At 37.1% G+C, this 26,170-nt stretch overlaps 1 protein-coding gene across 2 annotated transcripts in view; it reads left to right on the plus strand.

Annotated features, from left to right (window-relative positions):
• LOC111872262 (E3 ubiquitin-protein ligase CBL-B-B) overlaps positions 1–25,830 on the plus strand; it is a gene marked incomplete at its 3' end in the record, with an annotated part of 117,484 nt that extends 91,654 nt beyond the window's left edge. For both annotated transcript variants that reach the window (XM_023865981.2, XM_033754695.1), the window contains 5 exon segments: positions 16,814–16,894; positions 18,764–18,900; positions 22,021–22,121; positions 23,359–23,799; positions 25,725–25,830. In XM_023865981.2, the coding sequence (XP_023721749.2) occupies positions 16,814–16,894; positions 18,764–18,900; positions 22,021–22,121; positions 23,359–23,799; positions 25,725–25,830 (866 nt within the window).
• Positions 25,831–26,170: the final 340 nt, after the last annotated feature.

Below are 26,170 nucleotides of genomic sequence, written 5' to 3' on the forward strand. Positions count from 1 at the left end.
CTCCATTGCTCCCATTTCCTCATGTGCAATGTCCTCCTTCTCTTCTACCACTTTCCATTATAAAGTTCCATTCACAGAGTAGTCTGGTGTCCTGTACCTGACTGTCCTCTGTCTATGTGAAAGATCCAGACCCAGCCAGTTGTGCTGCAAAAGTTTCTTCCTCTAGGAGATTAAAAGCACGATACTCTTTCATCTCCAATCTTTATCAGTTCCCTCTTCATCTCCTCCTGGGAAATCGGTGAGTTTTTGGCTGAAAGTTGTTGTCTGTGATGAACATACGGGTAGTTTGACAAAAAAAATGAAACAAATATGAAATCAGAATTAAAAAATCATCATAAACTTTGTGGTTTATCTAGCCTTCTGGTAATATGCATAGAGTGTGGAGCTTCATTAAATTGGATAGATCTTATGTTTTCAGAATTAATTTTGATGTTCTAATTTGTGTAATAAACAGAAAGGGCTTTCAAACATTTCAGTTATGTGGAGGTGTGAAATGTAGCAATCATGATTAAGAGACATTGTGAATCATTTGGTGTTGCAATGTTTTTCCAGGTCCTAATTTATCAATACTGTTGTCATCTCCATGGTGTGCCCTGGCTTGTTAGCAGCATTATTTGTAGTAAATGTTCTGTAATGCTGTTTGCTTTTACTTGCATTTAGTATGACTCTGATAATGAATATTACCATGATTAGAGATGACTTGAAATGCACTAAAATTGGAAATATGGATGAATGGTATAGATGTTTATTTTACTCAGATAATTTAGAAATGGCCAACCAGTGTATTTCAGATGACCCCTGGATGATGCTTATGACAAAAAGGAAGCTAGGCCTCAGAGATTATGTGCAAATGTAGACAGATTTTTTTAATGAAGGTATTCTAACCCACTACAGTCTGTGTTGAGAAAGTGTTAGTAACTGCTGCTGTTCTGACATGTTGGTGTTAGAATTCAAATTTGTAAGTGACAGACAATCTGCATGTGACTATCTGGGTAACTGACGTATCAGTAAGTGCGTTCTGAAAAATCATTCCTTATATTACAATCACTATATGTATTATAGAATGATTTGACACCGTCCAGTGTGACTCAAATGTATATTTATATGATGCCTTTGCATGTTTTGGTCAGTTGTTTACTGACTGAAACTTGTAAAGGCATCATATAAATATACATTTGAGTCACACTGGACGGTGTCAACCCATTCTATGATATCTAACTAGTGTGACGGACCAGAATGAATAAAGTTAAACTACAGTAAAACTTGGTTATAGCAACATCAGTTTCTGCGACACCTTGTCTATTGCGTCAAATATTCAATGGTATGAACTAATTCCTCATAAAGCAACTGTTTTTATACCTTGCTTAGTACGACATGCACAAATGCATCAACCTCGTATGTAACGTCATTTTCATTCCTGAATTTCTCTGATATCGTGGGAAAGTTCGATGTGTCTGCCCACCCTCACTTTCTCTACTTGCTGACGTGACTGTCCTGGAAGAATAGGACCGTGGGCTGCAAGAGGTGCATGGGTTTTATGCGAAAACAAGGGTGTGGGGTGGGACTGCATGAATAGTGCAAGAGGACGCGGCAGGTTGTTAACTGCATTCCTTTCCTAGAATCTCGTCTAACAGGACCTCACATTGTCTACTTACCCTATAGTGTTCCTGCCTAAACCCAGAGAAGTGCAGTAGCGAAAACATGGCAATGAAAAGGAAAGTTTTAAGCATTGAAGAGAAAGTTAAAGTGATTCGTGAAATAGAAAATGGAAGGAAAAAGGCTGATGTATGCCGCGAATTTGGTTTGGTGAATTCTACAGTACAAACGATATGGAGAATCCATATTAATTCCATGTTAATGTTACGTTAGTCTGTACTTAACTACGTATTTCACTAAAAAATACAACATTTTAACTCGGTTTTTGGTAGATTTTTACGTGACTAACATAAGGCTACTGTGGAAGTGCCCATATCAGTTACGACATTCGTTTATAACGACACTATTTTTAGGTCCCTTTGATGACGTTATAACCAAGGCCTACTGTATATGTATATATTCCACCTTCTTAAATACAGAATTAAAACTTTTATGTTACAGTTCCTTGTGTACTACTTGACAAAAAGAAATAATATTTTTGCAAACTTCAAAATAATTTAGTAATGTATAATTGTACAAGCCAGATTGTGTGTGAATGTATGTATGCTTGCATTCACAAAGGACCTCATGAAAACTATTGAAGTAATGTAGTTTGTAGCATGGCCAATGTTTTTCTTTGTTGTTCTGATGTAATAGCATGTTATGAATGATGCTTACCTAAACTGTTATAATGTAAAGTAAAGGGAGGAAGGAAGTTGAGGAGAGGAATGACATAGTACAGACAAATAAGGAGCTGGGGAAAGGATCTGGGAAAAAGAAAGAAGGAGATAGAATATGAAATGAAAGAGGGGGTGGGGAAGATTTGGAATAAATGATTCTCTCTGACAGATTAAAAACATGTGCATATACTGAAAAATCATTACCATATATTACTGCCATATAACAGAATATCAGGAGATGCATTTATGGTTTATCATAGTCCAACCAGGAAGATTATGAAGCAGCACCATGAAATATTGTGTTATGGCCACTATTCCTCACTCCTGCCAAAAAGACCATAATATTATTACAGTTTAGCTGCAGTACGACAGTAAGTTTGTAGTAGTAAACATTTCCCTAATGATTATGAAACTGAATAAGAGGCCAGGGCCCTGAATGGGCTGGAAGAGCCATTGGGGGGGGGGATATCCTAAGAATTTCATATTCATGTAAGCCAGTTTGTGTATGTTTTCGTGTGAGGCTCATCTGCAGAAGTACTAAGTAATACTATGTAAGCACATGTTACTGTGGTTTCTCCTTTGTGTTGGTGTTTAAAACTTATTGTTTTAATTAAGCTGTATGTAGTCTGCAAATAGCAAATATTGTAATATGTATAACAATTGAAAGAGACTGTTGATTCTTCATTGGGCTTACACTGTTAGTATAATGATATTGAAAAGAACTGAAAAATGTTTGCATAAATGTTAAGAGAGCTTATTCAATCACATGGTTTTTGAATTTAGAAGTAATTAGTTGAAATTGAACTGTAAAATTTCTTTGGACTCTGATGTTGAAACAAAAATTTATATGTTTGCAATTACTCTCACAAATGTTCGAAAGTTGGTCAGTGATTGGCATAAATCAATATCACTGTATGTTTTATTTTTGCCTTGTGTTAAGAATCAGTGGGAATCTGATCGGGGTGGAATGCATGGTATATGAATATAATTTATCTTACAAGAATTTAATGAAGTGCAGAAAACTTTTCAACCTACACATTATTCCATTTAAAAATCGACTAGGCAGTGTGTGACACCAGATATCATATTTCCTTAGTTGCTCTAAGTGCAGCAGAATCACATGAGCATTTCATTCAGAACCTAGTCACTTAGTTACTTAGTCGACACAGAAAATTAGTACACTAAACCAAAAATACTATGCAAATACAGGGCCTATTATGGCTTATTTTTTGATATATAATTCCTGCTTCTCCCTAGATCCATATCTCTTATCTCTGAAATGTTGGTTGAAAGAAATAAAGCAAATTCTTTTTCTTATAACTAGAAATCAGAAAAAGCTAGAATATTTGTTATAAATATGTTGTCGGGTGGGTTCGGTGTGTAATATTTTGGCCATTCCTTGCCATGAAAATTTACCATGGAATATTACCACATCCTTCTTGTGATTGGTCAGCTGTAAGTGTTTGGATACATTGTTGTTTTTTCTGTTGCTGCGAAATGGCAGGAATTTGGGAGGGTGGAGATAAATCTGTGTTTCAGTTCTGTTTTTATTTTACTATTAGGTTGGACATGCACATTCTTCTGCTGTTGTTTGTGTATCAGTGAAATATCAGTCACAAGTTTTTCTGTAATTATTTTGGACTTTCACTGTGGTTACCTTTTGGTATTAATTCAGTTCTTGGTTGGATGTTGTGTTCAACATTTTGGAAGTACCAGAGAGACTGCTGGCTGTTGTCATCCAGAATGCTTGGTGGTGGCAGAGCATTCAGTGAATCAGGGGCATTGGATGTACTTTGAGGACACCATGACACTAGCTAGACTGCCCTAGTATACCTGTAGAGTTACCCAGGAAGCCATAGAAAAGTCCTGCATGGAAGATCATCTGTGGTCAAGGAGCAGAGAAGATGCCACAGATGTACTCTTGTTACAGATCAAGGGACAGCTATAACTGCATGAGGAGGTCATCTCCACTGGACAACACGCTACTCACCCATGAGTGTTTCTAGACCCCCTCTCAGAACCTACCCTCAACCAACATTGATCTCCCCATCACTTTCCACACTCTTCGTTCTACAGCATAGAAAGTTAGTTAGCATTTTGCCTGGTGAGCGCTTGGATGGGTGACTTCTTGGGAACACATTTTGTCAGTGGTCTTTTGATGCAGTCCCTGGCCCTTAAAAGAGCCAGTTCTTTCTTTGCCCAACTTTCTAGGTCCACTGGCCAAGATGGGTCACCAACCCACACCCCCCCCCCCCTCCCACTGGTTTTCATAACATTATGACCCATACTTTCACAGAAACCCGCTGACCTTGGTCACTATTTTGACCCTATAGATGGGACAGTGTGTACCTCCAAAACAGCAGTATTATCTGCATCCAAACAGTGTAACCACCCAAGTACTGAATTAACATTAGAATTTATGTGTTCATTTCATTTGTACATAGTTACTGAGCATAATTAAGTCCATGTTGCACATAATTTTCCACGTTTTGTCTTTATTGTTAATTAAGACAGACATAATAACAATGCCCCAATCCTGGACCATTCTTTAATCTTAGACTGTTCCAACAAATTTTTAAACTGTGACAGTTAAATCATGTTATGTATTTTCATTTTGTGGTATTTGTCGTACCCTGACACTGGGATAATACCTTGAAACAAGGTATGTCTCTGTCTGTCCACATCTGTTTCAATTCATCATACACTTATCCTACTGTTTGACATTATAAAACTGTGCTTTTGAAAAGTTCTTGTTAAATCTTAGAATTTCTAGGTTACTGATAATTGCATCACTGAAGCCTTCACTGATACTTAATTCAGTATGTGACGAGTTCAGAACTGAGCAATGAGAGCTTGATTGAGAAAAATGCGAAGAAGCAAAAGTGATATTGAGTTGAAGGAAGTAACTTTGTCTGACAGGGCCAGTGCGAAATGAAATATCTGTTAATTGGGACACACAATCAACAAATTATAATTAAGAACAGAGTAGATAATGAAAAGTTCAGTCCAGTGTTATATACGAGTATTCCCAATGTATAGAGATGTTGTGAGATTAATTCATATTCTACACTAGATTAACTAGATTTTCCTAATCAAATAGAAGCATATTCCATAAGCTGTATGTTAGGCTGTTTAATTAGACCTATTTATTTCTTGTAATCACATTACAGTTTATTTATATTTCATGATAGTGATGCTTGTTTAATTACATGAATTGATTTGCTGTGGTTTGACTGTATGTTGTCAGAGTAATACACATGATGATTCACTCAGAATAGGCCTTGAATTAATAATTACAAATCATGCATAAGGTAATGTTAAAGACAATTTGGCAACACTGACCTAGAGCCTGCCTGGTTCATGCCGTTTACTTACGTCTGGTACTGCGCATGTGTGGCAGAATGATTTATATGATTGAGCAGCATATTTTTCTCATGTGCTTGTACTGGTTATGGGATCGTTCTAACAGTGTCCGGCAATGTCCAAAATTATTTGAATATTGCACCAGCATCAGTGAGCATTGTCCACAAGATGAAACCCTGCAGACTCAGTCTGGAGGTGGTCAGCATGCAGTGATTGGTGGCACATTGCTGAATGTGCAGCAGCAGATCTTAGCTTCACCTGTAAAGTCATCTTGTCATCTGTCAGAGGAAACTGGCATGTCCTATTCATCATTTGAAAGAGGGACAAGGAAAGGAAGGATTCACCTGTATTGTGGTGGTGTTGTCCACGACCTCCAACCTCCAGATATGCAGGAAAGAGTGGCCTTCTGCTAGTAGTTGCAAGCATTTGTTTCCCAAAACCTCTACATCTTGGACATGATATGGTTTTCTTATGAAGCTTTGTTTCACCTATATATGTCAACTCTCAGCATATATGCATGTGGGCTGCTACCATTAGTGAAGACTCCTTCATCAACAGAAAGTGGGCGTGTGGTGTTCTCTGTCACGTAATGGCATAATTAGTCCAATTTTCTTCCACATGACCATCAACAACATTGATGTGTACCTCAGCATTTTGTAAAAATTTTTTAATCTTTTGGATGACTCGGAACTGAGTCTCAGTTATTTTCAAGAAGTTGGAGTAACATATCACACATCTCCTTTAGCCTTGGAAGGAATCAAGAGTTCCATTGGTCATAGGATTATCTTGAAAGGACTTTGACTGCCCCAGTCTCAGGAGGTGACTTCTCACTGTTGACGACCTGAATAGAAATTTTATTAACAAAGTCGCTCCAGTCCCTCCTGCCATGCTGTCTGCAGCATTTGCAAACATGGAGTGCTTTGTCAGCCTGTGTCTCCAGGCAGGGAGAAACCAATTCAGCATCTGTTGCAACCCATTATGTTCACGTCTACTGAGGTATTCACCCGGTAGTTTCATTTTCATCGGTAAAACTTTGCTTGATTTCTAATCGGTAATTCAGGGTGTCCCATGAGTGAATCGCCTGTATCATATTCATTTTTATATATTTTTATCTTATAGCAATATTTTAAATAGTGTATTCCCATTTTCTCTGTATGGTCCCAGATGTTGACTAGTATTCCATATTTTGGATTATTTATTTATTTTTTTATATTCCAGTTACCTAAACTTTCCCATTTTTCCTGTCTGTATTTTCTTCCTGTCACAAATTGTTACATGATTCTTTCACTTTACCTACAAGACACACCATTGAACTCACTCTCTATCATATTCTGGCATAATTAGTTTTGCCACAAACTGTATCTCAGTGTTGAGATTAAGGCCATGGTTTCTATATCTTAGAGTACAGTTCTGAAATCCGTATGGTGGTGATATATTGAAGATTTTTTAAAACAGTTGTGAAAGTGTTGGTGCTATAGTTGGAGTAATGAAAATGAGCATAATTGAGGAAAGCTGGACAGAACAGTGGCAGAGCAGGATACTGTTCATGGAACTACTGGTAATGCCCCCACCTACTCAAAGCACAGCTAATCTGAAATTAAATAAAATGTTATACTTCAAGGATATGAACCCTTTCATAATTTTCAGGGATTTCCCATAATCTTCCTATCAGAAATGTCAAAGAAAACAGCTTCACTATGTTTGTAGACAGAACTTTCTGTGAGATGCCACCAGGTAAACCCAATAAATATGCTGCCTGAAGACACCAGTGCTCAAGAAGTTGAGGCACGAGTTAGTTTACTTTTATGTGGGAATAGTTTGTCTGCCAAAATTAGAATGCTCTTCCTACAAAGACATTTGTATATGCATCCTTGTAAAACATGGTATGGCCCTGAAAAGGCTCAAAAAGATTGAGCAGTACCTACACTGCAGCACAGAACACAGGCCTAAGCCAACCAGTAACAGGTATGAGGTGCCTGAGGCAAGAGGAGCTCTAGATTTTAAGTTGAAAGAAAGTAATTATGTTATTTTCCATATTGTGATCTAGCAATGAATGAGACCATGATTGATTTGAAAGGTATGTTTCATCTGAAACAATATATGAGATATATTGAGCAAATAAATAAATCAGAGAAAAAGATCTTGTTGGGGGAACATGGTATTACAAATGTCTGAAGAATATGCAGGAAATACATCGGTGGTGATAGATGTTTTACTTAGTGCAGCTAATTGCTGTCACTTCTAGAGGAGAAAATTTATGCCAATGGAAATGACTGGGAAAAAATAAAGACTAGCCTAATCAATTCAATAGCGAAGAAAATAGGAAGGGGGAAGGAAAGAATCAAAATACCATGCCATTCATAGCAAATTATGCAATATGGAAAAGAATGGATTTCAGTGACCAGTAACAAGAATTCTGTGGTGTAGGTATATCTCCCAAAAAGGGGTGGAAGTTTGTTTTTCATTTTGAACTAAATATGTGCTTCATGAACAGTTTCTTTCTCTACATCATGATCAGTGGTTATATCCTCTTGTTAACAGGCAGCTGAATTACAGGACAGACCTCCTGTGGCAACTGGTCAGAACTTTCATGTCATGAAAGTGAAACAGGCAGAAGTATGAATTATGAATTTATTGTGCTCCTTTCTTCAATTCCTGTTACTTTTCCTTTCTTAGGTTCAGACATTCTCCTCAACACTTTGTTTTCAAATACCTTTGTCTGTGTTCTTCCCTTAGAGTGAGAGATTGCATTTTATACACATACAGTAATGTAGGTAAAATTAGAATTTTATATGTTTTAATTCCCTGTGATAAGCATATGTGGAAAGGTAATATGCAGAAAGACTGTCAAACTTGTTCTTATGTGGTAATTGTTCCAGAACAACATGAGGGAACTTATTTCATGTGTACAGGAATATCCTGTTATTGTAGTATCATTGAAATGAATTTTTTTTGTGTGTGTGATGCAGTGTGCTTCCAGTTAGCTGTGTGTGTGTGGATTATTTGTTATTAACTATTTGAACACTTCTTTTTCCTTTCACATTTTCTTTTATAAATTGCACGTTGTAAACACAGACATTTGTGAACCAAGCTCTCACTTGTCCCATTACATTTTCAGTGATTCTACATTATGGGGTCGTTCATATTCTGTGACTCTTTCACGGGAGAGGGAAAGGGATAAGAGCTGGAAGGAAAGATAATGATGAGGCTTTCTCTTCTCTACTGCCTATACTTATAGTTGCTGGAACTAAATGGTTGTGGTTGTAACATCAGTAGTTCATATTACAGTATGAATGAGTTTGCAAATGGAATAATTTTGGATTATCTGTGCTTTCTCAGCTCTTCTTTGGGCCTGGAGATCTAAGAGCATTTCATTTGTTATAAGACAATATAAAATGTTTGTGATAATATTATTTTTATGTATAAAGTTTATTTTTGATCCTCCACACACAACAGCTATTTCTGTGTTAGGTATGGTGAGTGCTGTTTCACTACCCAGATCTTACTTCATGATATAGTGTAATTTATTCTTTGCAGAAATTTCAGTTTCATAAGAAAGAAACAAATGCATGATTCTATGGGAAAATTGTGAATGAATTGCATGATCGAATTGTATTTGTTTTGGTGGTTTTGTTTTTGCTGAAATTCGATGTTGAAAGCTTTGAGGATTTTGTTTGTTGCATGTACTTTGTCTTTTGCATGTTCTGGTAACAAGGTGGTTTTAATATAAATCTTCTAGATAACAAATTCTGCTCAGTTTTGCATAACATATAGAAATTCAAACATTCAGCTCTCTTGATGTTAATTCCATTCTTGTGTCATTTCATCATGCAGTTGTGAATGATGTTGCCAATATTTCAGAGGTATGTGTTGCCTACATCTTTTGAATTGAAGGATTTACATTCGTGGGTTTTTCTGTACATACACAGAAACTTGCCATTCTACACACTTTGACCCAGAAGATGAAGGTAGCATGTTCCTCTGAAATATCAGCAACATCTCCCACATTCATATGGTTCAACAATCCAAGAACAGAATTAATATTAATAATTAACCACTATGAGAACATAAAATCAGTAATTTGTTTGTGTCACTTATATTCTTATCCTATGAAATATCTTGTTATGCTTTAACATTATTCGCATTGACTTGTAGTCAATAAATATCCAGCTTATACCTGATATGGTTGTAAGTGTCTTTATCTTTGACTGTGGATGTACATTGATTTCAGATAATTATGATGTGTTCTACAGCTGTAGAGTATATTATCTTCAATGGTCAAGTTCTTAAACAATTATCATGGACCCCATGAGATCACAACCCAAGACATTTGCTCCTGACCCCACAGTATTTTCACATAAACAGAGTGGCTTCTGGGTTTTGGAACCTTCAGTGTTCACAGTTTTACATCAGTCTTACCACCTGAGAAGTGATGACTTGTTCTTATTTGCAACTTTTTGTGGACTCGTGGTGCCATATCTTTGAAGTGACATGACAAGAAAATTTAAATATTTCATTACACTTTTCAAGGAGCTCTTAAAATTCTGAAAAGATTTATTTTTAGAAGAGTAGATGTAGATTCTTACAGACTGTGATACTGACCACTACCTGGTTGTGACAAAGGTTAGGGAAAGACTGGCAGTGAGTAAACAAATTGATATGGAGAGGTTCAGTACCAAGAAATTAAATGAGGTAGAGGGTAAAGATCAGTATCATGTTGAAATCTCAAGTAGTTTCGTGGCTTTGGAAAACTGGAGTGGATGTTAATAAAGCTTGGGAAACTGTTAGAGAGAATATCAAAATATCTGCCAAAGAGGGTCTAGGTTATTATGAACTGAAGAAGGCCGCGCCATAGCTCAAGCTGTTAGTCGCTGGCTTCCCACGGCGGCGGTCTGGGTTCGATCCCGGGTCTGGTCAAGTGGGATTTGTGGTGGACAAAGTGGCGCTGGGGCAGGTTTTCTCCAAGTACTTAGGTTTCCCCTGCCAATCTCCATTCCACCAATTGCTCCACAGTCACCCTCACCTATCATCTGAGGCTGGTACAATAGGCCATAAGTGGCCGCAATACAAGGGACTTAGTCCCACCCCACTAGCAATAAAAAAAATGAACTGAAGAAGCATAAGCCATGATTCAATGAAGGATGCTCAAAATTATGAGACCAAAGAAAACAAGCCAAATTGCAGTGGTTACTGGATCCAAGCAAAATAAATGGGGATAATCAAAACAATATAAGGTGTGAAAACAGCAGGCATTTCAGGAACAAAAAGAGGGAATATCTGAAAGACAAAATTAATGAGCTTGCAATGAACAGTAAGAAAAGAACATTAGAGACCTGTATAGAGGAATAAATGACTTCAAAATGGGTTGCTAACCTAGAATTAACTTAGTGAAGGATGATAATGGTGATTTGCTTGCAGATTCCCACAACATTTTGAATAGGTGGAAGAACTACTTCTCTCACTTGTTGAATGTACATAGGGTCAGTGAATTCAGGAAGATAGAAATACATACAGCTGAGCTGTTAATACGTGATCCTAGTGCTTTTGAGGTTGAAATTGCTATTGCAAAATTGAAAGCACATAAACAACTAGAGAGTGATCAGATTCAAGCAGGAGGCGAAATATTATGTTCTAAGGTCCATAAGCTAATTACTTCTATTTGGCATAAGGAAAAATTGCCTGATCAGTGGAAGGAATCTATTATTGTACCAGTTCACAAGAATGGTGATAAAACTTACTGTAATAATTATCGGGGATATCACTGCTATGAGCTTTATATGAAATTATTGGGGATCATCAGTGTGGATTTCAATCTAACCGCTCAACTGCTGATCAGATCATTTGGATTCGTCAGATACTGGAGAAAAAATGGGATTGCAGTGAGACAGTACATCAGCTATTCATAGACTTCAAGAAATCCTATGATTCAGTAAGGAGGGAAGTATTGTACAGTAGTCTGATAAGAGTTTGGGGTACCCATGAAACTAGTTAGGCTGATTAAAATGTGTATGAATGAAACATACAGTAAAGTCTGTATAGGTAAACATTTGTTTGATAATTTATCCAGAATGGTCTAAAACTAGGAGATGGTTATCACCACTCCTTATCAACTTTGCTTTAGAATATGCCACTAGGAAGGTCCATGGAAACCATGTGAGACTGAAATTAAATGGGACACATCAGCTGATGGTCTGTGCTGATGTGAAAATACTGGGTGATAATATACTTACCATAAAAGAAAACACACACTTTAATTGATGCTGGTAAGGAGGTTAGTCAAGAAATAAACACAGAGAAAACTGAGTATATGCTGCTGTCTCATGACCAGAATGCAGGGCAAAATCATGACATAAAGATAGATGACAGATGTTTTGAAAATGTGGCACAGTTCAGATATTTGGGAACGACTATAACAAATCAAAACCTGATTGAGGAGGAAATTAAGAGGGGATTGAACTCGGGTAATGCTTTCTACCATTCAGTCCAGAAGCTGTTGTCTTCTCGTCTGCTATCCAAAAACATAAAAATTAGAATATACAAGGCTGTAATATTGCCTGTAGTTCTGTATGAGTGTGAAACTTAGTCTCTGACACTAAGGGAGGAACATAGACTGAGGGTGTTTGAGAACAGAGTGTTGAGGAGAATATTTGGACCGAAGAGAGATGAAGTGACAGGAGGTTAGAGAAAACTGAATAATGAGGAGCTTCATAATTTCTACTCTTCTCCCAGTGAAATGATAAGTCAAGCAGGATGAGATGAGCATGGCATGAAGCACAATGGGGGCAAAGAGAAATGTATGTAGGATATTGGTGGGGAAAGCCAGAAGGAAAGAGACCACTAGGAAGACCAAGATGTAGGTGGGTGGACAGTATTAAAGTGGATCTTAAATAGGATGGGATGGTATGGATTTGACTGATCTATCTCAGGATAGGGACCAATGGAGGGACCTTGTGAACGTGGTAATGAACCTTTGGCTTCCATAAAATGCTGGAAAGTTCTTGAGTAGCTGCACAATTGGTGGCTTCTTAAGGGCTCAGCTCTGTGAGTGAGTGAGAGAGATATAAATTCTTATACATTTTCTTATTGTATTTTTTATTCTATAGCAGTGGTTCCCAAACTTTGATCCACAGAGCCCAGGAGCTCTGTGAAGGGTTTCTAGTGGAGTTGCAGAGACCTAAACTAATGACAAATTTTAATTTTTGAGAAATTCTTATATTCCAAAATCTGTGTGTGACAGAAAGTAAGAGAGGTATCCACAATACATACTTCTCTTTTCTGCAGAGATGTAAATTAATTGCCTCAAAACTGATAGTTTAGTTCTGTTTGATTTGCTATGATGTTGGAATTTTGAGAAATAAGTAAGTAGCATTTGTTTTCATTTAATTCCTTTTACTTTGTTCATTGATTTTTAAGTCCATCACTTATGGTGATAAGCCACATTTATATTTAATCATATATGCCATGTTGGATTAGTAACTAAAGGGAGACAGTTTAAAGAAACATTCAAGCAGAGCTGCAGCTGGAACTGAAGACAGAAGCAAATTTGAGGCTTCAGCATCATCATATCAAAGTGTTGACTACATTGATCAAGACACAACTGCTTGCAGAGTGACCTGCTACAGGTGCAATAAATAGTAAAAAGTGGAAATACAATGAATCTTATTTGTCTTTGAATAATGTAAGTGCTGCAGGTGCACACTGCCCTGTTTAACAAAGTGTTATCAAACAGTTCCATCTTTCCTCCTGAACTCTGTAGATATCCTGAAACTGGTGATCCAGATTGCACAGTCTGAGACATATTTTTAACTGATGTCAAAAACCCTCTCACCAAAGTTTGCAGAAGCTGATGATGAAACTGCAGCTGTTGCCTCCATGAGTGAGTTACTGCATTGTACTTGAAGGAGATGCTCTTAAACTCATGGAAGGTAATTAACCCACATGCTATTGAATTGGCAGTATGTGTGTTGGGTGAGTGAAAGGAAAAAAAACTTGAGAATATTCAGTTGCTCGGTAATAGTTTGTACTGCTGCATTTAAGGTGTATCAAATTAAATATAATGTGCAACTCAAATTGTGTAATGGCTTGCCCTTGCTGATCAATAAATCAGCAGTTGTATCCAGATGGACAGTGTAATTTATGTGTGTTTATTACTGCTACTGGAATAAAATTGAGAAAGATTTGGTGTGCTCTGAATCTGTTGACGGTCAGTGCAGTTGAAGGGAATGCTACCTGTGTGAAAGAACATGAAATCTGTTGGCAAAAGTGTATATACAGATGGAGTCAGAGCAATGCTATGAAGAAGTGTGTCAGAACTTCAGTACCACCCTGTTTGTGCAGTTACTGCATGCCCTGCCAATAAGCGCCAGCTAAAATAATGCAGACAGGCCTAAAAAATATGCCAGATTAAGCTACAAGAACAGAAAATCGCATAAATCTGAACTCCTGAATGTTAAATAATACTTTGTGAGGAAATGAACAGTAAACATACAGCAGTAAGGTGACCTTGAGTGCCACATGCTCAGGGTTTATGATCTGCAGCAAGAAATACCCATGTAGCTCATCCATCTTATCTGTCACACTGTTTTAAATGTAACTTATAATTCTAGAAATTGACATACCTGGCAGTCATTTTCACAAAGATTAATGAACTACACCTCTCACCACAAGGGATAGAATTGCTTCTTCCCACTATAAGCTTGAATTTTTGCCCAACCAATATTGTCGAAAGCAAAAAAAAAAAAACAGTTAATGTTTTCAAAGTAGGAGTGATTTGATGACAGAATCTGAAAGTGATTTGGAGGAAATGGCTTTAAATGTTATTATCCAACATTTGAATGGCTTGCAGCAGTTTCAGACTACTTCCCTTCTTTTACAAATGATGGTCCTGGATCAGAAATCCATTTTCAGTTGCAGAGATAGCCTGCCTGATTACATATCAGTGAAAGACTACAAGACTTCAATAGACATTGCCTTTGATTTCATATTGAAACAAATTGATTAAACTACCATTGGCTGAATTCTGGTGGTCTCCTTTAGGAATATTCTGAGGGGGGTATTCAGATATGTCTTGAACAGCAGTGCTGAAACTTCTCCCATTTCCTGCAACTTACAATATGAAGCTGGATTTTCAAGGTATGTGGCCACAAAAAAACAGTCTCACACTAGACCAGATGTTGTGCCCAGCAGTAGGATACAGTTTGGCACTGCCACTTCAAATTTTGGTGACCTTGTATTAGAAGAAAATGGCACCATTCCACACACTAATACAAGGTAAGGTGGAAAATTATTATTTTATATTTTCTCGGTTATTATTATAATGTTAAATTAACAAAACAGAGGGATTAAAGAAACAAAAATAGTTTAAATTACAGTTTGCATACCAAAGAGTTTAAGATCCATTTTATGACAAATCAATGAATTTAGGTTGACTATGCAACACTTCATTGTGTGTGATTAGATTTTCCATTGTTTTAGAGTAATGTAAACATGACCCACATTTAATTTTTAGTATACTTTATTGATCAGAGGACATATCTGGTTTTTCCAACACCAAAAGGAGCCCACAGGAAAAAAGTTTGGGAAACACTGTACAAGTGGCATGAAATATATAATTCATGTCAAACTTTATTGACTTCTGGAAACTGAATCTGCTGTTCTTCCTTAAAAAGACAGAGAGGAATGTATTATATCATTTGTTCGTCTTTGTGTAACACGGCCATCAGTGTTCTCATATATGTATTTTCATACATTTTTCAACATTCCACATGGTTTTGGCCTTTAATTTTTTTCTTCATTCAAGAAGGAATTGCTCAGGTTATCCTAAATGCCTACAGTGTGGTTTTAGCTTTATGTCTTGATTTAGTGGTAGGAATTTAGAGGTTTAGGAAGTGGTGGGAAGTGAAAATAAATGTCTCAAATTGTTCAAAATGCACATAATGTGTTAGTTCATCCATTCTTTGTCTTCTCGTTTTCAGATTATTCTATTATGTGTGGATTCTTTCTTATTCTCAAAAATTCATCAATCTTCTGAATTTTATCAGTATTGAATACACAAATTTTAACTGCCCCCCACTTTGGAAGCGCAGGCAGGATTTCATCTCTGCCAGTGACAGCAGGCCTGAGTGTATACAACTAGTGAATACTTAAATCCTTTGCAGATTCTCTTATGGCATACTTTTGAAAACAGTGATGCAAAAAACTTACCAAATGACAACAGAACAAAATAAACAAGTAGGTGTGGCTGTACTTTAATGTGACTCCTTTTTACTTAGGAGGTATATGGTTCAGATCTTAGCCTGGAACTTTCTTTCATGAATGAGATATTTTATTGTCTCTGTCTTAGGCAAATGACAGAACTGTACTTTCAGAGAGGCTTAGAATTCCTCCTACATACATAAGTATCCTCTATAAGCTCTGCAGTTGATATAGTGCAGTTAAATAACCTTACATTCAGTTAACATGCAAAATATGTGTGTGAAGTTACCAAAAATCAAGTTCCTTGAACTTGAAGAAAGAAGTAATTCCATGGATCACAGTCCTTGAGAATCTGATATTCAGTCAACTAGTCAATATATTCTCCACCTTCTACGGAACATGAATATCCATTTAATCTTCACAAGAGCCCACCTCTGGACACTGTCCTGAGCCAGATGAAGACAGTCCACAGTCTCACATCCTTGAAAGTGTTGCTGAGAACATTTAGAATAATAAATTGCCATTTATACATAAGGTAATTTCTGTGTAATGCTAGGCGTTGAAGTGTTGTTTTGTTACTGAAGTACCAAAACAGTTTGACAGTAATTCATTTCATAAATTTGAAAGCCTGTTTTAGAGAGTTGGGTAGACATGTATGTAAATGTCAACTTCAGATGGAAGCTGGTTTTGAGAGAAGTAGTGAGCTTTTACTATGGTATTCCTCACTCATGTACCATTTGTCACTAACTTTTGATCCTTGTCAGCAGGGACCAAATTATAGTCATGGAAACCCTGATTATAATGCTGAAAAATCAAGAATTGAAGGCGTTTTGGATTCCTGTTTAAAAATAGCATGAAATCTGTCTTCAGTAACTTTCTGTATGTTGAAACATAAAGCAGTTGGCTTGTATGGTATCATCATATTCTTGTTTCATTTTCAGGATCTAAGCAACTGGAACTGTAATATCAGTTCTCTTCAAGCTCTTGCACTTTCCCCTCGTTCAGAAACTGGTGATGGCCGGGTAAGTGCACACTAAAATTAAGGAAGTATATCTCCATGGCATGACAGTTTAGCATAGAAACAACTTTGCCCCCTTTTTTCTGCTCTTATATGTTTTCACAAACTGACTGGAACTGTAATTTTTCAGTTTGACATGTAAAAATGAACTGTCAATATTGACAAAAAATTACCAGTAATTAAGGAGATGCATGACATGCTATTTATATCTTTACCTGGGATTGTGTTTTAGAAACTTAACATTCTTTATATGGTGTTTTGTTGTCATAATCTATTTTGTATGGCTGTGGAGAGGCTGATAGTTACTGAGACTGTTGAGAAATTCTGTCTTTAATAAACCCAAACATTCATTACCAAATGGTTAAATTGGGACTCCTCTGTAGTCATATGATTCATACATGGTTACTGAAGTGCTGGGGAATATGTCATGCTTGGAGTGAGCTAATTGAATTGGGGATCGGAGGGTTGCCACATTTACTGCAATATCTTATACCATTCTCACAGTTGTCCCTCTGCTAGATGTTCAGCAGCTGCTAATGTTGTTTGCGGGGATGTTGACGTATTCAGAGCCAGGAAATTTCTCCCCAAACGATTTTTAAATATGGTATAATTGTACTATTATTATTTGCATGAGTATAAAAAAATAAACTTAATAATTATTATTATTATCCTTTCTAAATATCTATACATCTCATTTCACAATTAAATATTTATACATTTCATTTCTCAGTTCTCAATAACAACTTAGATTTATACAACCTTTTTATTATATCTGTCGCAACACAACTAATACCAAGATCAGACCATTTTCGGCCCTGCTACATGTTTCAGCTATTGATAGCCATCGTCAGGCAAACACATGATTTACACACATATACACACTACTGAACCACAGCACCAACAAAATTGGATAGAATATTATTAAAATATATACAAAAACACTTGATGTAAAAAATACAAAAATCAAGTTATATAAAACAGAAGTATGATTTAAAACAAGAATAAAATTCTTTTGGTGTTTTTACATCAATGTGTCAGTCGGTTTGTGATTTGTTTTTTGTGTCGTTCCCACGGACAAGTTGGAATATTCATACTTATGCGTATATAAAAAATTGTGTATGAGGCTTGTAATGTAGATGTAGTAAAGTAAATTATAATATTAGTCAGTGCCTCATCTCACGAAGTATTGTCCATACTGTAGGGAATGTAAACAACGACAACAATGTGTTGTGACGGATATAATAAAAAGGTTGTATATTGTAACACAATAGGATGCATGAAATGAAAAAAAAAAACTTAGATTTATGTTAATGAAATTATTATTATTATTAGTGTTATTATTATTATTATTATTATTATTATTATTATTATTATTGTTGTTGTTTATTGTCTGCATTAATGTGTTTTACTTCCAGTGCTTGCCTGTAATTTTTCTTTGACTTTATGTTGTGATTGTCCATAATGTAATTACTTGAATCTACGCTGTGCTCTGTCTGTAATTGGCCTTGCGGCTATTGACTCAGCACATAAATAATAAAGAATTGAACTGCACTGAGTTGAATTGAATTGAATTGAATTATTATTTTTTAAAATTACGTGATTCTTTTGTGGAATCCCACTATTATCCATATGTAGGTTTTCCAGCTAACCTCTACGCTTTCAGAATTTCTATATGTGTTAAATGCTGTGCCCCCTTGTCCTCTTTACTTTGATCGTATTTCATGAGGAATGCAAGTTGTGATCCTCATTATGCAATTTTCTACATCCTGTGTTACTTTTCCACTCTTAGATCCAAATATTCTTAGCACTTTGTTTTCTTTTGTCAACCACACACTTTTCTTGCATTATCCTAATGGTTGTTTATTATTTTCAGGGTGGGCGAAGTCCCATGATATCACCCCGTGCCTCGCCACAACTTCTTCGCCGAGGCACAACTCCAGTTGCACCTCCTCCCCCTTTACCACCCCGACGAGCTTCGCCTACGCTTGGTAGCCCTACAAGTTCTCCAAGGTAAAATTGTTTAAAGTGAAGCACTTTTATATGTTGAAGTAATGGCCTACAGGAGAAACTCTACAGCTACAGTTATAATATTCTATTTCAGTAGAAAAAATAATTGGTATTAACTCTGTTTATTTAGTTAAGATAATTATTGTATCAATAAGATTACAATCTTAGATTATGAGATTGCAGTTCTTCCATTTCAGTAATCAACAGTGTTTCCTTTTGTTTTATTATCAACTTGTTTTACTGATCCACAACACTCATTCCATGGTGTAGAGTCCTTGAGAAGAAATTGCTTTTAATGAAACTCGTGTTTGTTACTTTGTTCACAAGAGCCAACCACTGATTCATATCCTTATACAGATTACTTCAGTTCACATCATCACATCCTGTCTCTTTAAGATCCATTATAATATGTATTATCCTCCTTTCTATGTTTGCATCTCCCAAGTTATCCCTTCCTTTCAGGTTTTCTGTGTGCATGTCTCATCATTCTTATGGGTGGTACATATCCTCCTCTCATTATTGATTTAATCCTCCTAACACTGTTTGATGAAGAATACAAATTATGAGTTCATTGTGCATTTTTCTGTAGTCCCTGTTACTCTTGCTTTCTTAGGTCCAAATACTCTCCTCAACACATTCTCGAATACCCTCAAACTATTTTCTTCCCTTAGGATGTGAGAACATGTCTGACATCTATACAAAGGTGCAGGTAGAACTATAATTTTGTACTTACTGGTATATTGCATCCCCATACCAGCCATTAGTCTTCTAAAAAACAAAAAATATTATATTTATCAATTGGGGTAGGTGGAGAAAGATACCATGTTAGCAGAGAGTAGTCTGTGGCATGATTCTATAAGCCTACTGGAAGAGTTATTGAGACCAGCCCCAGTCATGAGACGGAATACTTTCTGTGGGACTTGGAACCAAGAATTACTGTGCTGGCGAGGGTCAACAGCAATTTACCTGACTGACCAGCCATTTGGCCCAGGTCCCTGCCATGGGGGAGGCTGCAAATATAGTCTTATTTAATTTAAAAGAATTATAATGGCTGAACAAGAATGTGGGAATTCTGTTTAATTGAATTGCTGACATACTGGTCTTGACCTCTCATGGATATTCATTTGTATTCTCTGTATGGTAAGATATTTGATTTTTTAAAGTATTTGTTAAATATATTTATATGGCTTTTGGAGTGGGGTGGGGAGGGGTGGGGAGGCCCCACATTTGTTACTGGCCCAGGCTTCATCTTGCTCTCTCAGGCCCTGTTCATGAGAATAGATAAGGAACTGGGAAGACAGTTCAGTAGCTCACTATACAGGTTGGTGTTGTGGTAATGTTCTACATCCAGGCTCAGGAGGTGCTCAGTTCAAATATTAGCCATGACACAGCTTTCCTGGCTGAGATTTTGTGTAGTTATCCCAAGCAAATGCCAGCATAACTTCTTTGTTAGTCCATAACTGCTTCCTTCCAAATCCTTCCCAATTTATCATTCATCAGTCATCCCACCATTAGGTACTATATAGCCCAAAGGCTGACAACCTTACCGCCATCTATGAGCCAATTGTCTAGAAAATGTGGGAGCCTCAACATCTCACAATCATATGGGCCTCCAAGGCCTGTTACAAGGATACCTTTACTTTTACTTTAAGTTGCTGTTTCGAATAATATTGCATAATTCACCAATTCAAATAAGTAACTACAGTGGACCCTTGATTTAACATGGATTTCAGGGATCAGCTTCAGTACCTTGTTATACATGGAACTTACATAATTCTGGAATTCCTGATATGTACGAAGGGAGACCCAAAAATAACCGAAACCGACCTGTTGCGCGTGCATGCTTTGTAGTTACGAGTTGTGCTGCTAGGTGGTGTTAGCTGGGGGTCTCCCGCGACTGTTAGTTACCTGGCGTCAGTCTGAGTTAAGTGGTTTGTCTGTGGTGCTCTGTTGTGTGCGTTCCTGTTTCAACCCTTTGGCGATTAGTGAGATGGCCGACCAGAAGGAACAAAGAGTGTGCGTGAAATTTTGCTTTCTGTTAGGGAAAACTGCAGCCGAGACTGTTGGGATGCTTCGGCAAGCCTTTAATGATGATGCTTTGGGGAAATCACAGGTCTACGAGTGGTTTTCCCGTTTCAAATCTGGCAACATGTCAACAGAAGACATGCCACGCCCCGGGCGTCCTTCGACAGGAAGAAATGACGAAAACATTGCCAAAATCAAACGTGCAATTGATGAAGATCGTCGAAAGACCATTGACCAACTTTCTGAGGAAACGAACATCTCATGGAGCACGGTCCAGCGAATTTTAACCGAAGGTTTGCACATGAGACGGGTGTCTGCAAAATTTGTTCCTCGGTTTTTGACAAGCAACAACATGGTGATTGTGCCTCATCCACCTTACTCACCCGACCTGGCTCCGTCGGACTTTTTTTTGTTTCCACGGATGAAGAGAAGTCTGAAAGGAAAGCGATTCCGTGATGTGGATGAAGTCAAAGAAAACACGCTAAAGGCTTTGAACAGTATCCAGCCTCAAGAATTCCAGCACTGTTTTGAGCAGTGGCAAAAGCGTTGGGACAAGTGCATTAATGCACATGGACAATACTTTGAAGGGGACTAATATACAGTTCAATAAAAATGCAAAAATAAAAAATAACAAAAATAAATTCCGGTTATTTTTGGGTCCCCCCTCGTATATTTGTCCATTGATTAAAATACATGAAACTCAAGGTACATTTCAGACATATGTGCTGCCAATGCTATTGGCACAGAACACTAAATTGCTTACATTTATGCCTCCTTACAAAAATAGTCACATAATATAGTTTGTCAGAACTGATGATTGCCTCTTTCAGAGCATGTTGCTTAATATTAATCAACTGCAGCTAATGAAGGTGTTCGCTTCATTAATGTTTCCTAGCACTTCTTATTACATAATAACTCATTTCACATATTCAGATATATGCAAACTCACACTGTAGGCACATTATGAACAGAATGACTTATCATTTGCCATTATGAACACTAAATGTTGCATAATTTTTCAGACTACTTGGTGTGCTTGAAGGAAATAATTATTTCATTAGAAACATATGAGTGTACTGTGCCTGTAACTTGTTGCAGCAACCAGCTAACTGTTCCTAAGGAGGATGCCCCTCCTCCTCCATGCACTTGTACAGTCATGATTGTCGCACAGGAAACTGAAGAACCAGAGACATTATCAGGTGAACTGCATTGTTATTCTCACCTCTTGTGTCTTCATATTTACTGCATCTTGCTTCTGTTTTTAAGTATGTAAATACCAGTGTAGGTCTGTGGAGGTTGCCTGTTGCAGCAACCCTGGGAAACAAGAAACTCTGTCCCCCTCCAATAAGAATGGCTCAGCTTCCTCAAAACACCATTGTAATTTATGACCAGAATTCTAAGACACTGCAAGGCTGGCACAAACATCAACACTCCTCAAGGAAACAAGAAAGTCTGTCCCATCCCTGTGTTAAAGGTAGATCAACGTTCAAAAACTTTGTCACGGTTAAAAACACAAAATTTCCAGGCACAGATTACTGCCAATTAATGGTCATGAAATGTACAAAATATCAGAAGATATTTATTTGAATTTGATAGTCAAGGGGGAGAAGGTTGTAAAACTTACTGCCCCTAAAATTGTGCCGCCCCAGGCACCTACTTGATTTGTCTGTGCTGTTATGCTGGCCCTGGCAGGACAGACAAAGATCATCTCTGTTTATGGCAATTTGGATATGAAACCCTACTTTATGTTGTTTTTAGACTTGCAAAACATCATATTTGCTCATTTTTTATAGATTAAAGCATGTATGTGTAATTAACAGTGGAGTGTCATTCTCTGTTTGAATTCTTTTCAACCTTCATTTAAGATTTTTTGTGATTAAGATACAGAAATCTTGTACCCAAGGCAAAGCTTAAATGGGGATTTTACTGTAGTATGAATGACACAGATTCAAAAACGTTTGTAGAATTCTGAAATAAAACAAACTTAAAGTATATAATTCCAAATATACAGCACTTACATTTCTGAAAGCGTTTTTGCTCCTGCTTTATATCAGAATTAATTTTGAAGTTTACCTTTTTTATGATAAATATGAAAAAACAAGTCTGTATGCAGGCCAATGTTGCACTTAGAATGCATAAAATTAGCAGCTATACATTGAACACACCCAACACTGCAAGTACAATCCTGTAGCTGGCCAGTGCTCAGTATATTGAGCTTCAAGCAGGTTATTTAAAGGTCACTAAACTGAGAAATAATTTGTATGGAATTTACAGCATACAGTCAGAAAAGTTTTTCTCATATATAGTTTTTAGATATGACGTAGTACCTTTTATATATGAAATATTTACTCATACATAGAAGGTACTTAACATTTTGTCAAGTTATTTGCTTCATTATAATTTTTTCTCTAGATTTTTATTTATTTCTTGTTGCAGGCATTGCTGATACAAGGTATGACATACTACAGACATCTGGTAGTTCCATGGCCAATAGCTCAAGTAAAGTAGCTGGCACATCATCACATGTCCGACACCAGTCTTGCCCAGCCCTTCCCAGTTCCTGCAGCACTACAATGCTGCCATCAAAATCTAATACTACTCCTCTCTTTCCACCCCCTTTACCGCCTCCTACAGTACCATCCATCCCATCCACTTCTTTGACATCTTCAGTGTCAACGTCACAGAGCAGTAATGCCCTGTCTGCTTCTGTTGCATCTACTTCAGCAACCTCGCCCCGACAGCCTACAAGCACAGAGAGTAGTTCAGGAAATTCGCTTCAGAGACAACACAGTGGAGGAAATGCACATACTATTCATTATGCGGAACTTGCAGATATATCAGAAGAACCTAGTTATGAAAACACTATCATCATTCCTGGTAAGATCTCATTATCACAGTAGTTTATAAAGGCAAGTGAACTGTTCATTCATGTTAAGGCATATTTTCCAAGCAGGTGAGAGTGGCTCAGCTGATCAAGAAATTCCTTGTTATTATGAAACAAAAGGTCCATTTTTTCCACAAAAGTTTACCACTAGACCATTTGCTGAATCAGTTCAATTCAGTACTCCTTTTCAGTCTTGAATTCTGGTGTGATATACTTGAATATGTGCGTATTATTTATAAATAAGGTTAATTAAAACTTCTTCATTTTTTTTTACATAGTTGGCACAGTCACTTTCGATTTGCCCTTTCTTTGAGAGCCTGACTGCAGGTTAGATGGTCAGGCTTCAAATTGCCAACAAAAGTAGTGATTTTTTGCTTAGTCACCACATCCAGTCAACCTTTGGGACCCACCCAGTCTCATATCCAGTGTTCACCATGGTCAGTCTCTCCAGGAATAAATCTGCTGTAGTGTAGAACTGACTACACACATGCCAAGGTTAAGAATGTGTGGAGCTATAGCTCAACTCCACCATATATCCTCAAGATATCCTAAGTTTAATACTAGCAATTGAAAGTATAATCAGAAGTTATTAGGACTGACCGCATTTGTGGACCAGTGGTCAGAGTTCCTGGCTACAGATCCAGAGGTCCGGGTTCGATTCCCAGCGCTATCAGATTTTCTGAGAAGTAGTGGGTCTGGAATGGGGTCCACTCAGCCTCATGAGGATAATTGAGGAACTATTTCAAGGAAATAGCGGCTCAGGTCTTAAAACCAAGATTAATGGCCTTGGGGATCCGTTATGCTGACCATGTGGCACCCTCTATCCACAAAAGTTGGCACTAACTTCACTGATAAGCAGGGGCCTCTCAGTCAGTATAGTTCACTTGTGGCCTACAGGCCACTGTTCTCGTAAGCTGTATGAAATGTACCATAGGAGAAGCATTTTAATTGTGATTGACAGTCATTCTTGCTGTAACAAGAGAGATACCAGGTCAAACTGAGATCTGTGTCATGAGTGAAATAATTAATGACTAATCGTTAGGACAGTGGTTTCAAAACTCAAGTAATGGCACCCCCTCAGCTTAGCTAAGATTTTATTCTGGCCCCCCTCATTTTATGTGTGTGTATGAAGAAGAGATTTTTCATTCTGCACATTGTAAGTTGTTGTCAATTGATATTTACCAAGATTATACAAATTTTATTACATTTTGATCATATATTCAGTTCAGTTTTACTGTGTAATATTCTCAGAATATCCTGCATCCCCTACACCAATTGGTTGCAGCCTCCAAGATGAGTACACCCCACACTTTGGAAACCACCGTGTTAGGATATTAAAAGTTTTTCTGCCCATAACCATTTAAGTCCTTGTTTTACCTTCTCATATACTAACTATGAGAAAGTATTGTGATCTTGAAAAAATCAGTATCAATATTTTGACGGATTTAACCATTTTCAGAAACCCTGAATACAAAAGAAAATGTATGGTAGATCTTTGAATGCGCTGTCTGTAAAAAATGTATGTGCAGCTCAGTAGCACCTGAAAAGATGGGCAGATTTTGTTCATATTGCTTATTTAAGAATTTATCCATCATGGATCATTGCCTGAAAAGTATTAATATTCTAACTTCAAAAAATAGGAGCCCCCAAACACAAAATTCTGGTATTCTCAAAAACACCTCTTATGATTTTTATTAAATTTCAGTAGTTTATGGAGACCATCTCCCTAAATAAGACTACATAGATGATATCTCTGAGAAAATAATGGTACACCCTCTAGCAGCCCAAATGCAAAATGTAAGTTTTCTTGAGAATGTGAAGGCTGTGATCCATCAAGCATATATGAGAAAGTATGTGCAGTGTCTTCACACCCATTTTTCCACTTCCAGTACTAAGTTTCAGTTTTCTTCTCTTTCAGGAGGCACATCATTAATAAAACCAGTGTACAGTGCAGCAGTTGAAACTGATGTTCCAAACTCTGCTGTTATTGCACAGAACATCAAACCCCTTACCTTGGAAGCAAGGTAAATATAAAAATAAAGAGAATTTATAACTATAATTAAACATTTTCTGGATTTTAGAACCTACCAGTTTATAAGGTGCTTCAGGCTTCTAAATTCAGTACCTTTCATACTAATCTAAAGTTGTCTGTGTTGTTGACCAGTCAATCTTAACTGCTTTTTATATGTTCTTTGAATCGCATGAAGTATATAAAATGATTGCATAGTGGAATGATCATGTCTGTCCATCTGTCCACATGTTTCTTCTCTGCTTCTCAGTTCTGATTAAACTTAGTGTTGAGATTTACACTAAAAACTGTGTGGTATGCTTAATTCTGATCCAGTACAACTCCTGCAATAGACT

Source organism: Cryptotermes secundus, unplaced genomic scaffold (genome assembly GCF_002891405.2).
Source record: "Cryptotermes secundus unplaced genomic scaffold, Csec_1.0 scaffold848, whole genome shotgun sequence".
Lineage (NCBI taxonomy): Eukaryota > Metazoa > Arthropoda > Insecta > Blattodea > Kalotermitidae > Cryptotermes > Cryptotermes secundus.